The sequence below is a fragment of the Triticum urartu genome, chromosome 3, assembly GCF_003073215.2.
Source record: "Triticum urartu cultivar G1812 chromosome 3, Tu2.1, whole genome shotgun sequence".
Classification (NCBI taxonomy): domain Eukaryota; kingdom Viridiplantae; phylum Streptophyta; class Magnoliopsida; order Poales; family Poaceae; genus Triticum; species Triticum urartu.
This window is the reverse complement of record NC_053024.1, coordinates 640,517,706-640,531,492: the sequence shown is the minus strand read 5'-3', so window position 1 is coordinate 640,531,492 and position 13,787 is coordinate 640,517,706. Positions and strand designations below refer to the sequence as shown.

Here is a 13,787-nt window from a genome sequence, read left to right as displayed (position 1 = left end):
CCCTGAGGCCCAGTGAAACCAGCTCGAGACCTTTCTCAGGACCAGATTTTGCTCCGCTGCTGACTAACTAGGCCGTCATGACCCACGAGAACATTGAGTAGCCTTGAGCCTAATAAAGACTGAGTGGGACTGGGGGTGTGATGCAATTGTGCACATAAGCATATGGAATGAACTGGAGGGATCGACAACAGGATCCTCAGCTCTCATGGAAAATCAGCCCGACCATATAGTCCACACCGACCGGAGCCCACCAACCGGGGCGCGCCGATGTGTCACTTCGGCCATCTCCCGGAAATTACGCAACACGACTGGCACTAGCCGCCCATGTACGCAAACCCGGACCACTACGACCCCGATGGACTGTCGCCAACACAGCGCCTTTGTACGCACTGCCTCGATCCGCAGCAATAACTAAGAAGAAAATATTAAAATAATATGATAATTGAAGAAAAAAAGAGAGGAAAAGTGAGATAGAGAAAGTGAAAAAAGGAGGAAATTAGAAAAGGAAGAAAGAAGAGAAGATAAAGAAAAAATAAAAAAGAAAGATAAGTGAAGGAAATAAGAAAAAAAGGAAAGAAAATGGAAAAAGAAGAAATGAAGGAGAAGAAGAAGTACACAACAGAATAGGAAGATATAGACGGAAATTGGGGAGGAGAGGAGTAAGAGGTGACATGGATAGAGGGAAATGGGGGTTTTAGTGGTGAACAAGGGATAAGAGGAACTGGAGGAGATGAAGAAGGAACGTCATGGGATTCATTAGGTAGATGAGAGAAGGAGGTTTGAGAGAGGAAGAAGATAGAGGGTAGGAGGTTGTAGTATACGGAGGAGAGAGATGATGGGAAGTTATTCTCACGCAGCCGCCCAGCTACCGCGATCTCCACCTCTGGCCGTCCCGCCCTTCCACCTTCAAGTAAGTAAATCCATGAACAAGAAGAAAATTGTATACCATGGAGGTTGCATGCGTTGCCACCATACTGCTGTGTGATGAGCTCCGGTTGATTTGTTTGTCGTTGCGGCAGGAATTGTTTGGAGAGCTACTCTGTTGAGGTGCAAAGAGTGGCAGGCGAGCTGCTGGGAGCCATGGCGGAGAACTTGGGCGTGAGAGACCATTCGGACTTGACAAGGCTCGCGGCGTCACAGTCAGTGAGGATGAACTACTACCCGCCTTGCCCGGAGGCACACGTGGACAGGATGCTGGGCCTGTCGCCGCACTCGGACGCCGTCGGGCTGACGCTGCTGCTGCAGGTCAGCAAGGTCCCCGGGCTGCAGATCAGGCGGAAAGGCGGCTGGGTCCCGGTCACACCGCTCCCCGGCGCCCTCGTCGTCAACGTCGGCGACGTGATTGAGGTGTTCACCAACGGGAAGTACAGGAGCGTGGAGCACAGGGCGGTGGTTAACGCACGCCACGAGCGGATGTCCATCGCGACGTTCCACAGCGGGAAGTTCGGCACCATGTACGGGCCGCTGGAGGAGGCCGTCGGAGACGAGGAGCCGCGGTACAGGAGTGTCAGCGTCGAGGAGTATGTGAAGCTCGTGGTCTCCAGCAAGCTCGACGGCAAGAACATCATGGACGCCATGAAGATCGATTGATGCTTTGATAGCAATACATGTGGCCATCGTCGTGGTGTCCACTAAAGTCTCTCTTATGTCTCTGTTAATGTCTTAATGATGGTTGATTTGAGGCCCGATTTACAGTATAGCCTTGTTCAATGCGGTATTGTGGTTTTATCTACAGCCACAAAAGAGTATTCCGGAACAACTTCCCGTAGATAAAATGAGGGACGCCGTTATGTAAAGGAAAGGTAAGGGCAGCAAATTTACTCCCGCATCCATCCGCAAATGGGGATTAGTTTATGGACACAGATACAGAAGACCGCCATTCAACGTTGGCCGCATATATTTTAACAATTTTATGAATTAACATGATGAAATTTGTACAAACACGGCGGATTTCATATAAACCGGATGTCATTCATGCAAACCGGTGTCCAAGCCCTTGTTGTTCCCTTCCTGAGACCACATATGTCGTCTTCATGAGCACCAATGATAAGACCGATGAAGTGAAGCTGCTGTCTTCGGTGAGGAAGAGTAGAACACGGGAGACGGACCGGCCCACATGAGACACAAGGCCCTGCCGCCATCCGTGCCCTATTCATCCTCGAAGGAGTCCACACCTTGTTCGCTGCCGGTGGACATGAGGTCCATGATGAAAATGATGGCGCATGTGCTATCGTCGTCCCGCCGGGCCGCCTGATAGTTCGTCAGGGTTAGAAGGCGTAGCTAGTGTTGTTCTCCTTCGCGATCGCCTGCAAATGCGCCTTCGCAGTGGCCGCTTCCTGACGAGTGGTGGCTTGAGCACGAACGACCTCGTAGATCACACGCTGATCCGCGACGAAGTTGGGGTTCTTCGCGTCCATGGCCGCCACGGCCTCCTCGCTCGCGTGATCCCCGTATATCTGGCCCTCCGCTGGCTGGTGCTGCTCCAGGAGGAACGGGTTGCACCGTTGTTCCTTTTGCGTCTGCTGTAACGCCGACATAGACACTGGCGTAGACTGCACCTCCGACATGGCGGCGTTGTAGTGCGCATGCGCATGCGCCTGCTCCATGGTGAAGCCGGCGTGCACATGCGCGGGCTCCGGTACGATGTGTCGGAGCCCGTCGCCATCGTGGGGTCGTCCTCGTCGTCGAAGACCTCAGGCGAGCTGGCCGACAAGTCGGCCTCGATCCGCTTGGCACGGCGGCTCTACCAGGCGGCTGCAAGGGCGGCCACCTCTTGCTTCATCTCCGTGGAAAGGCTCTCTCACAGAGCTTTGTCGCCTACAGTCATGGCGGATGCAGTGCAATGGAGGAGGATGTGGAGCGGCTTGTGTTGTGGCGTGGAGTTAGGCGGTTCTGGCCGCCTTTAAGTAGGGGATTCCTGTTAGGCCAGGCGTTCGGGTTCGTCAATGCGTGGCGCCGAAGTAGGTTTCTTGGGCGATGAGCCTGCTTACTCGCGGCATACGGACGAACGGGGCATTGAACGGGCGTGGTAGATATCCGTCTCGTCCCGTCCAGTAACGTGTCCCTGACACTGAACAGGTGCGGACATCGAGGACGTGTCGTGGGCGGCACTCTCGGTCGGCACGCCGCTTCAATGAAGGAGGCAGTGAGAGATCGCGTATGCTCTGAAGCCGGATTTAATGTGGAGCGGACGCTCTACATTGGCATGAATGCGGGCAGCTGGATGAGAACGCGCGCAGGGGAGGAAGGATGGTTTGGGGTGGGCCATGGTGGTCAGAAGTGGGCGTGGCTATTGTTCGGATGCCCGCAAAGCCCCCACGTTTGTCTTCGGTTTGCGGGAGAAAATACGTCCAGACCCCTTTGAACCGATGCAGGACCGTATTGGATGGCACAAGACGCCCGGACCGCAGGGTCTAAATGTATGCGGTCGGTTTGAGAGTCGTCGTTAGAGATACCTTAAGTACACATCATTTGTAACGATGATTTTTTGGCTGAAGAAGTTGAACATTGTATTGTATGTAAGAGCATCTCCAGCTGCGCCCCCAACAGGCCCTCCCCAGGCGTTTTTGCCGCGTCGGCGCCGAAAAAACGGCCCAGTCCCCCCCAGAAACCCGTTTTTCGCCGGCTCGGGCCGAAACTGGTGCCGGCGGACCCAGGTAGAACCCGGCGCCCTGGGGGGCACCTCGGGCGCCGGCACCAGTTAGCGAAAAGGGCGCGTGGGTCCGCCCTGTCGCGAGCAGCCCATTCCCCCGTTTCTTCCCGCTTTCCCCACTTCCCTCCCATTTCTCCTTCCTCCCGCCAATCTCCCTCCCGCTCGCCTCCCAGCCGGCCGCCATGCCACCGAAGAAGTACGTCTCCCCCCGCGCGGCGGCAACCGCGACCGCCTCCGTCGCCCAGCCGAAGCAGAGGAAGCCGAGGGCGCCGCCGATCAAGCCACCGGGCATGTCCAGAACGCCGAGTGGAGGGCGGAAGTTCAGCGACGGGAGGCTGTCACCGCCGACCAGCGGAACAGGGCCATCGCCAAAAAGGCCCATGACAACGCGGCGCGCGCGGCTGCGGCTGCCGCTTCGGCGGACCAAGCCGAGGCCGAGGCGATTCGCACGGGGATGATGAATCCACCCGGCAGCCACGCCCAGTACGCTCCATGGGGCCAGCAAAGCTTCGGCTCTCCATCGCCGCAGACATGGGGATCACCCTCGCCGAGCTACGCCGACGGGGACGCGCATGGCGGGTTCAACCCAAACGTCACATTCCCCCATGGACACCCGGCACAGCGCACACCCTCGCCGGTGACCTTCACCGGCGTGCAGTACCCTTCATACAACTACTCGCTGCCCATCTACGCGTCTTCCCCGACGCCCCATCTCCGTTGTTGTGCGCTGCCCTTCTCGCACCTCGGCGACACCGACAAGACCGAGGGCGACATGGACGACATCATCGCCGCAGGTTCGGCCGCGGCCGCCGCGTCTCCCGGGTTTGACACCCCGGACGAGACGGTGGATCTCAGCGGTGGCATGGATGGCGAGCTCGGCTACGTCTACGGCGAGGAGGAGCGGGAGCAGGAGGACGAGGACGAGGAGGATGAGGAGGTGGAGGAGGAGCCGGCGACTGTTCCGGCGAAGAGGCGCAAGAAGAAGACGCGGGCGGCCAGGTCAGGCGAGCCGCGCATCAAGTGGGCGTCCAAGGAGGAGGAATGCCTCGCCGAAGCATGGAAAGTCGTCTGCCTCGACCCGACCACCGGCACGAACCAGAGCATCGAGACGTACTGGGAGCGCATCAAGGCCGAATTCGACGAGCGCAAACTCGTCGACCCCTACTTCAAGGGCGTCTACATGCAGCGCGGCTCGAAGGCGATGGCGAACCATTGGGGGCATATATATCCAGGGGGTGTGCAACAAATGGCATGGGGTCATCAAGGAGGTCGCGGCTCGCCCGGAGAGCGGCGCCAGCGTTGAGGATCAGGTATGCCACGCCGGTCTCCCGCCTCTCTTCGCCATGTGCGCCCGCCAACTGTTTGTTCCTCTGCGCAGTTGCTGCGCATGTTCGCCCTGTACCGGCAGAGCAACAGCGACGCTGAATTCAAGTACCTTCACGTTTACAAGCGCATTGACAAGTGCGAGAAGTGGGCGGAAGTCCGGCGCACCCTCGACAAGGCCAAGGAGACCTACAAGCCGGACGCGCCGACTCCTGGTGCATCGGAAGGGCGGCAGGATGGCAACAAAGGTGTCAAGAAGGGGAAACATGCCGACGCGGCCACCGCTCGAGTGCACGAGTCCATCGAGCACTGCCTCGCCGACGCACAGGCTCGGGCCGTCCTTCGTGAAGAGAAGACCAACGCGCGGTGGTCGCCGTTGATGTCGAGCAGCGCCGTCAAGCTCGACCTGCTCCGGACCAACGTCGTCGCGAAGAAGAGAAACACCGACCTGACTTTCCTGCTGGGCGGGGCGGACATGCTCCAGAACACCGACGAGGCGGTCAAGGCGTGGCACTTGGTGGAGCGCGGCCTCATCGTGAACCAGCTTCCCTCGACAACGCTGCTGATGCCAACGCCCACGTCGACGCCGCCGCCAAGCCTGCGTGATGACGCCTCCACGACGCCCAGCAGCACCGAAGCCGCGCCAACACCGCCCAGTGCAGAAGCAGCTCCGACACCGCCAAGCCGCGCACGCCAACTCCGCCGACGCCTGGGGCAGAGCCCGTCGAGTGATGCGTTGCGCACGCGAACTTCTGCCGCTCTATTTTTTGTATACCTGACTATATCCGATCGCCGAATTATGACTTGCGATCGCCGGACTTGTGACGTCTTTTGTGAGCGGGAACGACCAAGTTCAAATTTCTGCGTCCTGGGGGCGGCGCCTGGGGGCGTGACTGGGAGCTAGGTCGCCCTCAGGGGCCGAACTAGCGCCGGTTCGCCCTCATACCGCTCCTTTTTAACGCCCTGGGGGGCCGAACGGCTGGAGATGCTCTAAGCTTCCTCTTCTAGTTAGAGAAATAATTCAGACCTAAAGGTGCCTTCAGGGCGCTTATGACAACTTCCAGGCCTAAACTCATAAATGCATGTTTGAAGTTTCCTTGGCTATAGCCTACATGTCAAACTTATATGACTGGCCATGAACTGATAGACTGATACATGTAGAATTGTTTCACTGCACTTGTCGGCCACCATATACCTAGGGGTCTTGGAGCATCTCAAACCAATCCATAAATAAAAGGCAGGGGACGAGTAAAAATTCGGTTTTATTCCTTCAAACTGCATCTAACCGATTTCCTATATGCGTTAGAGTAAAATATTTACTTCGCGGCCGCCCAACTTTTAAATATACTCGTCCGCCCATCTTTGGAGCAAAAAAATTCGTTTCTACCCGCGCCGGCACTCTCCCCACCGCATGCCGCATCGTCGTCGGCGTTGCTTCCGGCGACCACCTTTTGCCTTCGCCTACACCTTACTGCCTCTGCCGCTCGCCCACCTCACTCCGACACGGTCGTGGATTGTTATCGTCACCGAAATCAAGCTCTATCACCGCCGTCGTGCCGATCTAGTCGCCGAAAGCACACACCGCATCTTTTTCCACCCGAGCCCATCTGTCAACTGCCGGCCATCACAAAGAATTGAAAGTGCGTTTATTTTTCTTATATTTAATTGGCACTGTATTTTCATAGCTTGTTGCTTTACCACATGGATCTATTCTCTTATGGTCGCAATTAGAGCATAAAATTTATCACTTTGATAGTGATGATAATGAGTTTAAGTTGTCATATCTTACATCGGTTAAGCAAAAGCAACGCCTAGTGATGTTCAACATGTATTTGAAAAATGTTCAACATGAGTTTAAAAAATGTTCACTATGCGTTTTAAGGTTCATCATGTATTTTATAAATGTTCAACATGCATTTAATAAACGTTCAACATATATTAAAAAAATCAACGTGTGTTTGTAGCATGTTCAACGTGTACTGAAAAAATTTTAACGTGTATTCAAAAAAGGTTTAATGTGCATATTTCTTTAATATTCAATGTGCATTTAACAAAATGTTCAGCATGTATTTGGAAAAAATGTGTGTTCAAAAATTCTTTAATTTGAATATAAAAAAGGTTAAATGTGTACTAAAAATGATGAGCGTGCATATAACAATTGTTTAAAAATATTCAATCGTGTGTTTTAAAAAATGGTCGACCAATATCCAAAAAAATGTTCTACATCTATTTAAAAATGTTTAACGTCTATCTAAAAATAATTGTCATCTATAAAAAATGTTTAACATGCATTTACGAAAATGTCAAGGAAAAGGAAATAAAAAAATTAAAATTAACTGAAAATGAAAAAATAAAAATTGTACAACTGGTAAAGAAAAAACAAAAAAACATGCGAAACCTTCCCAAAACCGCCTAAAAGGTTTCTAAAATCGCTTCCACTAATTAAGCACAAGCGCACCAGTAACATAGGTCTAAACTCGGCTCAGTTGCTCATTCACGTGAGGTGCGGCAAGGTGGACAGCGACACTGTGCATAAAAACCACTTCTTTTCTTAAGCTCTATGACATATGAAAAAGAATCTCGCATAAAAAGGTCCAACTCCAACGAGGTGATGCTAATCTTTCCATCACTTTTCTAAAATTAACTTATCATCAATGATTCCAAAATCTGATCAAACAGATTGATTTGCTGGTTAATTCGATATTAACTCTATCAGTTTTTAGGGAGCAGTAGAATGAGATTTTTCGATAAAAAGTATATATTAATATCGTGAAGATACCAATTACATTCAGCCTCTGCAACAACGCAATGCCCTAATGACGTTACAGATACACGCAGCCAAAAAATAAAAAGAGACTAAAAAAAGTCCCGCTACAGTGTTTCAGGCCTTGCAGCAGCAGCCAGCAGCATAACCACCACCAAGACAACACCTGATGTCCAGGTTCTCCAAAAGCGACATCTTTAAGGAGGAAATTGTGCACCAACACCGTCGTCGTCCGATCGTAGATCTTGGTTTTTCACCCCGGAGATAATCCCCGCTCTCAAAACAATGTCTTCAACAAAACCATTGCCAGGCACAACCAATGAAGGTCAGACCTTGGATTTTCACCCTGAACAGAAGACTTTGAACTTCACCTGTGTTGTCGCCCCCACTTACATACCGTTGCTACGAATCCCAAAACTCTAAGAAAGTTCCTCAACGTCGTAGACTCTAATCACCATTACTAGTCCTCCAATCTCGGCTTCCATGACATTCTCCGTCTCTGACATCAACATGGAGCTAAACATATCTCCTGATGACAACAGATAGCAGAGCTTCACGCCGCCCGCTCTTTAACGGAGAACCAATGGGTACGAACGAATCCCACCCGATCCAGCAATCTCCAGACCTAATACGTTCATGGGAGTTCGCCTGCGGAGCCTTCTGGAACCCGCCACTCCGGCCAAATCAGGAAGGACGAACGTCAGGCAACTCTTCGTCTTGGCGCAAGAAGAACCCCAGGACCGCCACCTTTATTCGAGCACAACAGCAGGCCCCTACACCGCCTATCGAAGCAGCAACGAAAAAGGCAGCCGCAGCACACGCCCACGATGCGCACCACCCGCCCTGAAGACGCCGTTCCGGCTTCAGGCCACGGCTACAAGCATCGCCACGTGGAGCAGCGGAGCAACACCAGCCCCGCGCTTGAGAACGGTGACCGAGGGGTCCCGTGGCTTTGCCCAGCGACGCCTCCTTGCGGCGGCAAGATGAGCGGGAGGCGCGGGGTGGCTTGCTCGAGCCCACAGGGGGTCCCCGGTGCGCCCAAGCGAGGTAAAATGAGATATGCGCTGTAGTAAGGGTCGTCGGGAAATAAGGATCGGGCGCCGCCCGAGCGAGGTTGACACCGGGGGGCGTTGTGATTCTTGCTTCGCACTCTCAGTCCCCTCTAGTTATCTCAGCTTAGTAAATACTGTAGCTTTCTTCTAATAAAATCAGTTCAGGCCAGCTTTGCCTAGCCATAGTGACTAGTCCCGTGACGCACACACACACACACACACACACACACACACACACACACACACACACAAAACTGACATGCACATTGCACAAGCAAGGCTCACATATTCTTCGGAGAACTCATTTTGTTAATGTCCAAGTACAGACACACAGACTTCCACCGCACCTTCGGTTCCACTTCACGTTCGCTGATACAACACGATACAAACTCGGCCATGCCGGGATCTCAGAACCCTGCCATGATCCACACAGGGAGGGACCTCAGTAGGCATGGTTTGACAGGATGGCTCTCCCGGCCCCGGCGCGGTGCCGGTGGTGGGCGCACGCGCAGTGCACGGCGGTGAGGCTCAGGCAGCCGCTGATGATGAGGGAGTGCCTCTCCGGGCACGTGTGGAGCGCCGGGAAGGAGTCGCACACCGCCTGCACGGCCGGGGGCGTCAGCGCGGTGCACTGGCTGATGTTGAGGCTGGCGAGGCCGTCCTTGTCGTCGCGGCCGCGGCTGCTCTTGGCCGTGTCCCAGCTCATGCCCTTGCTCCTGATGCGGCTGTTCTCGGCCAGCGAGTACATGGCCCGGTCGGTGATGTTCTGGCAGTAGTACAGCCCCAGGGAACGCAGGTGTGGGCAGCCGTTTGCAAGAGCAACCACGCTCTCATCTGCAGAAGGAGAAACGGACAGGAGTCAGATTTCAGGCAATGAGCATGGCTCTGCATGCGACTGACAAGCAACTACAGCACTGTAAACGATGCTGAACTTAGATAACAATGCCGTACATGGTGAACATCATCAACAACCGAAACAAATTTGGATGAGCACACTTGACTTGATCTTGGATAAGTATGAAGGTTGCACCTCAGAGAACAGTGTACAAGGGTAAAGGATGCAGAAGCAACTTAACAAAATCAGGAAGACTGCACATTATGTAAGAAGACATATATAGCAAACTAAAAAAGTCCAAGGATGCGTGTAATGTAATGTTTGAGACTGTGCATTCCAATAAATAATGCGAGTTGCAAATGCCTTGTCCTAAAATTACAATATGATTGCAAAGCATAAGACTTGGCAGAAAGCCAGTCTCAGTTCTGATATTGTTTGTGTCAGTCAGCATGTCTGATATTAACTAAATAGTTAAACTACCTTAGCAGAGCAGAGAAACGAAGTGCTAATATCCTTGTATATTTTGTTTTAGCAATCAACAGAGCACCAGATTGTGCAGACTGTGGGAACATAAGATCGATCAAACAAATTACCTGTTATAAGAACACAGCCACACAAGTCGACGGCCCTAAGTTCAGGACATCCTGATGCCAAGCTAGTGACTCCCCCGTCAGTGACAGTATCGCACCAACCAAGGTTCAAAGATTGCAGCTGACTACAGTTGCGGGCTATGGCCTGAACCAAGATAATAGAGATTAAATAACGGTTCATGCAAAATATGCTGTCGCAGCTTTAGTACCTGCAATGCTCTGTCGGATGCTGCCCGCACACACCCGCACAGATTCAAGCATTTCAAGTTCTTGCACTGACTAGTGAGGTAGATCAAAGCAGCATCACTGAAATTGGAACATCCACTGATGTTCAGCCTTGTAAGGTGAGGGCACCCATGTGCCAGAGCATACAAGGACCGATCACTAAGCCTGAAGCTTCTGCTCAGATCCAACTCGCGCAAATCATGACAAGAATTTGCTACAGCCTCCACTGCACTGTCTTCAAGCTGAGGCTTGATTTGCCTTAGAGAAAGGACTTGAAGCTTTGTAAATTTGTGGGCCAGTGATATCACCAACTCATTCATGTGGTCCTGGCACCTGAAAATGACACTTTGGTCAATCAATATCTGGACTGCACTTCAAACATTGCTAATAAGACAAGATTTTGTAGTTGTCACATAAGGCCCTGAACAAACCATTTATTTATTTCGAACTAAGAAATTAAAGTTTCTTGGGACAAATATATCATCTGATTGAGCAGTTTTAATTGCTGTATAACTACAACATTTTTTTTTGTTCTTTCTAGAATCAAGGTGGACAGCTGACGAATGACTTAGAAAGTTTTCACATTTGCAGTGAACTTCCAACATACATCATATGACTGAATAAGTAGAAGGATCTAAACTACGAACCCAGTGATAAGCTGTGCTACAGCCTACAAGTGACATTTCATAATTATGACCAAAATTTTGAACCATCTTGTAAACTGAAGAATTGGGCATGTTCACATATGAGAGATATGCAGAATGGAGGATCACTCACCACGAGAAGGAGAGACTCGTGGCTCCCCATCCTAGTGCATCACGCCACCCGGTACAAACACCGGAGGCTACAATGGCCATCCTGTCATCTCCAGCTACTGATATGATCCTCAGCAGAAGCTCCATGGGGAGGTCCTTCCAACCTGACAAGGTGGTGTCCGTGCCACCATTCTGTGTCTGTCCACTCTCACCGCCACCAGAAACCATGAGTGCATTGAACGAATTGTCCAAGTACCCACTCACCATCTGTGCATTGACCATTTTTACAGAGAAACCTGCATTCAGTAGTGCAGCTATTAGCAAACTTGTATAAACAGAGTCAATAGGTTAGATTAGTAAGTAATAAGTATCCGCAACAAAAACGTAAAAGCAAGATCCAAGTAACCTCCCCGGGCGCTAAACCATACTGGAATGTCGCTGTCAGAAGCCCTCACCGAGATCTAGCAATTACCTGACCAAGGTAGGGTTCTTACTACTTTTACTTAAACACGTCACATCTAGTGAACCGAAGATAAATACCCGCAAGATTAGGTAGGGAACACAAACAGAGGAATGGAGCAATAATGCAATCGAGAACCTAGACGCTATTGCCTAGATAAGTAGTGCCGTCCTTGTCTCTTTGCTATGTTTCGCTTTTTTGCTCAGTACTTGATTTTTCTTTTCTGCTTTTGCTTTGTTTTGGTTTTCTTGCCGTGTGCTTTAATTTCTTTGGTTGGCTTATGCTATTAAGCCGTTGTTTAACCATGGAGTTCTCTTCCGTGGCAGAGTTTCTTGTGATGCAGAATGTCACGCATTTAGATGCGTGTTCAAGAAAAGAATTCTTCAAGAAGCAACGACTACTGCACTAATCTCTCAAGTCAACCAGAAGTTCAGAAGGAACCAAAAGTCAGCTAGAAATGGACGGCCTTAGGATCATTACGTTTTATCAAGAAACCAATCTCTCCCTACGAGATCACCTAAAATCAAATATATCTGCGGCAACTAGCAACTTCCGATAGAGGAATTTGCGCAAAAATTCCGGGAGAGTGAACTCTGCATAACGCCGACCTTCTCAAAAGGAGCTTTGGAGGTCTGCAGCCGTGGAACGCACTAAGCAAAAAACTGGAAGGAAACGGCAAGCAAGCACCGGGGGCGGCCCCTTCACCTGGAAGTTGTCAGAGTTTCCGGCCCCTTCTACTTGGATCTTCTATACTTCTATAAACCGCTAGAGGCGTGCACAGCAACGCAAACCTTTAATAAACCAGAATAATATAACCAAACTAAAGCATAAGATGCTCCGCCGCTACCAGAAGCGAATCGGCTAATCCAGAAAAATTCTCCATTAATCAGCTAATCCAGAGAATCCAATGGAGAGATTAGCTCGAATCTTCGGGGACTAAATGCTAACCGGGCCAGCCTCCACGGCGGATAAGCGTCCGCCGGAGACAGGGACCCGGTGCAAACATCAGGATCCGAGGAATATTATCCAAGAAAACAACCACGGCTTTGCCCAGGATCGAAGTAGCTTTCGCGCACAGGCAGCCACAGAAAGAAAACCTACGGAAACGCCGAGCGAAAGCTCCGAGAATCGAAGCAGATCCAGTTTCCGGAGGCGATCCCGCTCCCCGGCACCAAACAGGATTACGGGACTACAAGAATTCCTTGGGAGAAACAAACAGCAAGGATAAATTACACGGGAGAAAAGGACGGGAGCTCTACTCACCAGCCGAGCAAGCCGAGAAGCGAAGCGGCGGCGCCGCCGCTGACTAGAGGCGATCTATTTTCCGGGGATAAAATCGAGTTTTAGCTGCCGCAGTTGAGCACTGGCGGCTGCCTGTGGAGGCAGCGAGGCCGGGTTCTAATAGGGCAGACGGGGGGCTCACGAGGGCGGCGCGTGGCGGGCGGGGGGCTGCGCACGTGAGCAGGCCGTGGGGACTGCGACGTTTCCTTTTTTTTCTGCCCGTAGTATACGGCGGCGGACTCTTTTTTTCTCAGCCTCCCGTTTTGTTTTGCGTTTTCCCAGACGCGGTGACGGGAAAACGGGAGGGGTGTCTGTGGGCTGTTGCTGTCTGTAGGCGCCACCGCGAAACTTCTGGAAACGCCCCGGCCCGGGGGATGCGCAGGAACGGCCGTTGACGTGGGGGGCAGTGGCTTTTCTGTGCGTGGGGTAGATTTTGTGCTCGGGGGCAGAACTGTCAGATCCTGTGCTAGATTGATATGTTTGGAAGAAACCAAATTCGGTGGGGAAGTGGAGGGACCTTTTGTGGTGGGGGTAAAACTACGGGGAAAACATTCCTCAAAAAATAAAAAAAGCTACGGTGAAATCCTAGATCTGACCAGAGTTGGTACTGCGCGAATATGTTTGGACTGGTTTCCAGCGCAAAAAACTATATTCTAGCCTTGCGTGGTTGGATCCGGTGACAGCGGCATTTGATCGTCGCTCCTTTCTTGAAGGCGTTGTTGTTTGAAGAATCTCGTCGTTCATGTATGTTATGAATTGGTCGGTGCGGATATAGTAATTGTTGTAATTTGCCGATCGTAGATTTGATTGCTTTGGGTCTCGCCTACACATAACTTTGGTCTTATATGAC

General features: G+C 51.6%; 2 protein-coding genes across 2 annotated transcripts; one reads left to right on the top strand and one right to left on the bottom strand.

Moving 5' to 3' along the window:
* Window positions 1–324: 324 nt before the first annotated feature.
* On the top strand, window positions 325–1,697 carry LOC125547083 (protein SRG1-like). Its single transcript, XM_048711102.1, has 3 exons — window positions 325–382; window positions 844–910; window positions 1,020–1,697. The coding sequence occupies exons 1-3, from the start codon at window positions 325–327 to the stop codon at window positions 1,588–1,590; spliced, it is 696 nt and encodes a 231-aa protein (XP_048567059.1). The 3' UTR covers window positions 1,591–1,697.
* A 7,360-nt stretch (window positions 1,698–9,057) lies between these two features.
* On the bottom strand, window positions 9,058–13,068 carry LOC125545595 (F-box protein SKP2A-like). Its single transcript, XM_048709609.1, has 5 exons — window positions 12,920–13,068; window positions 11,219–11,492; window positions 10,426–10,774; window positions 10,220–10,361; window positions 9,058–9,625 (listed from the first exon to the last, which is right to left on the bottom strand). Exons 2-5 carry the CDS (start codon window positions 11,476–11,478, stop codon window positions 9,234–9,236), a joined length of 1,143 nt encoding a protein of 380 aa, XP_048565566.1. The 5' UTR covers window positions 11,479–11,492; window positions 12,920–13,068; the 3' UTR covers window positions 9,058–9,233.
* Window positions 13,069–13,787: the final 719 nt, after the last annotated feature.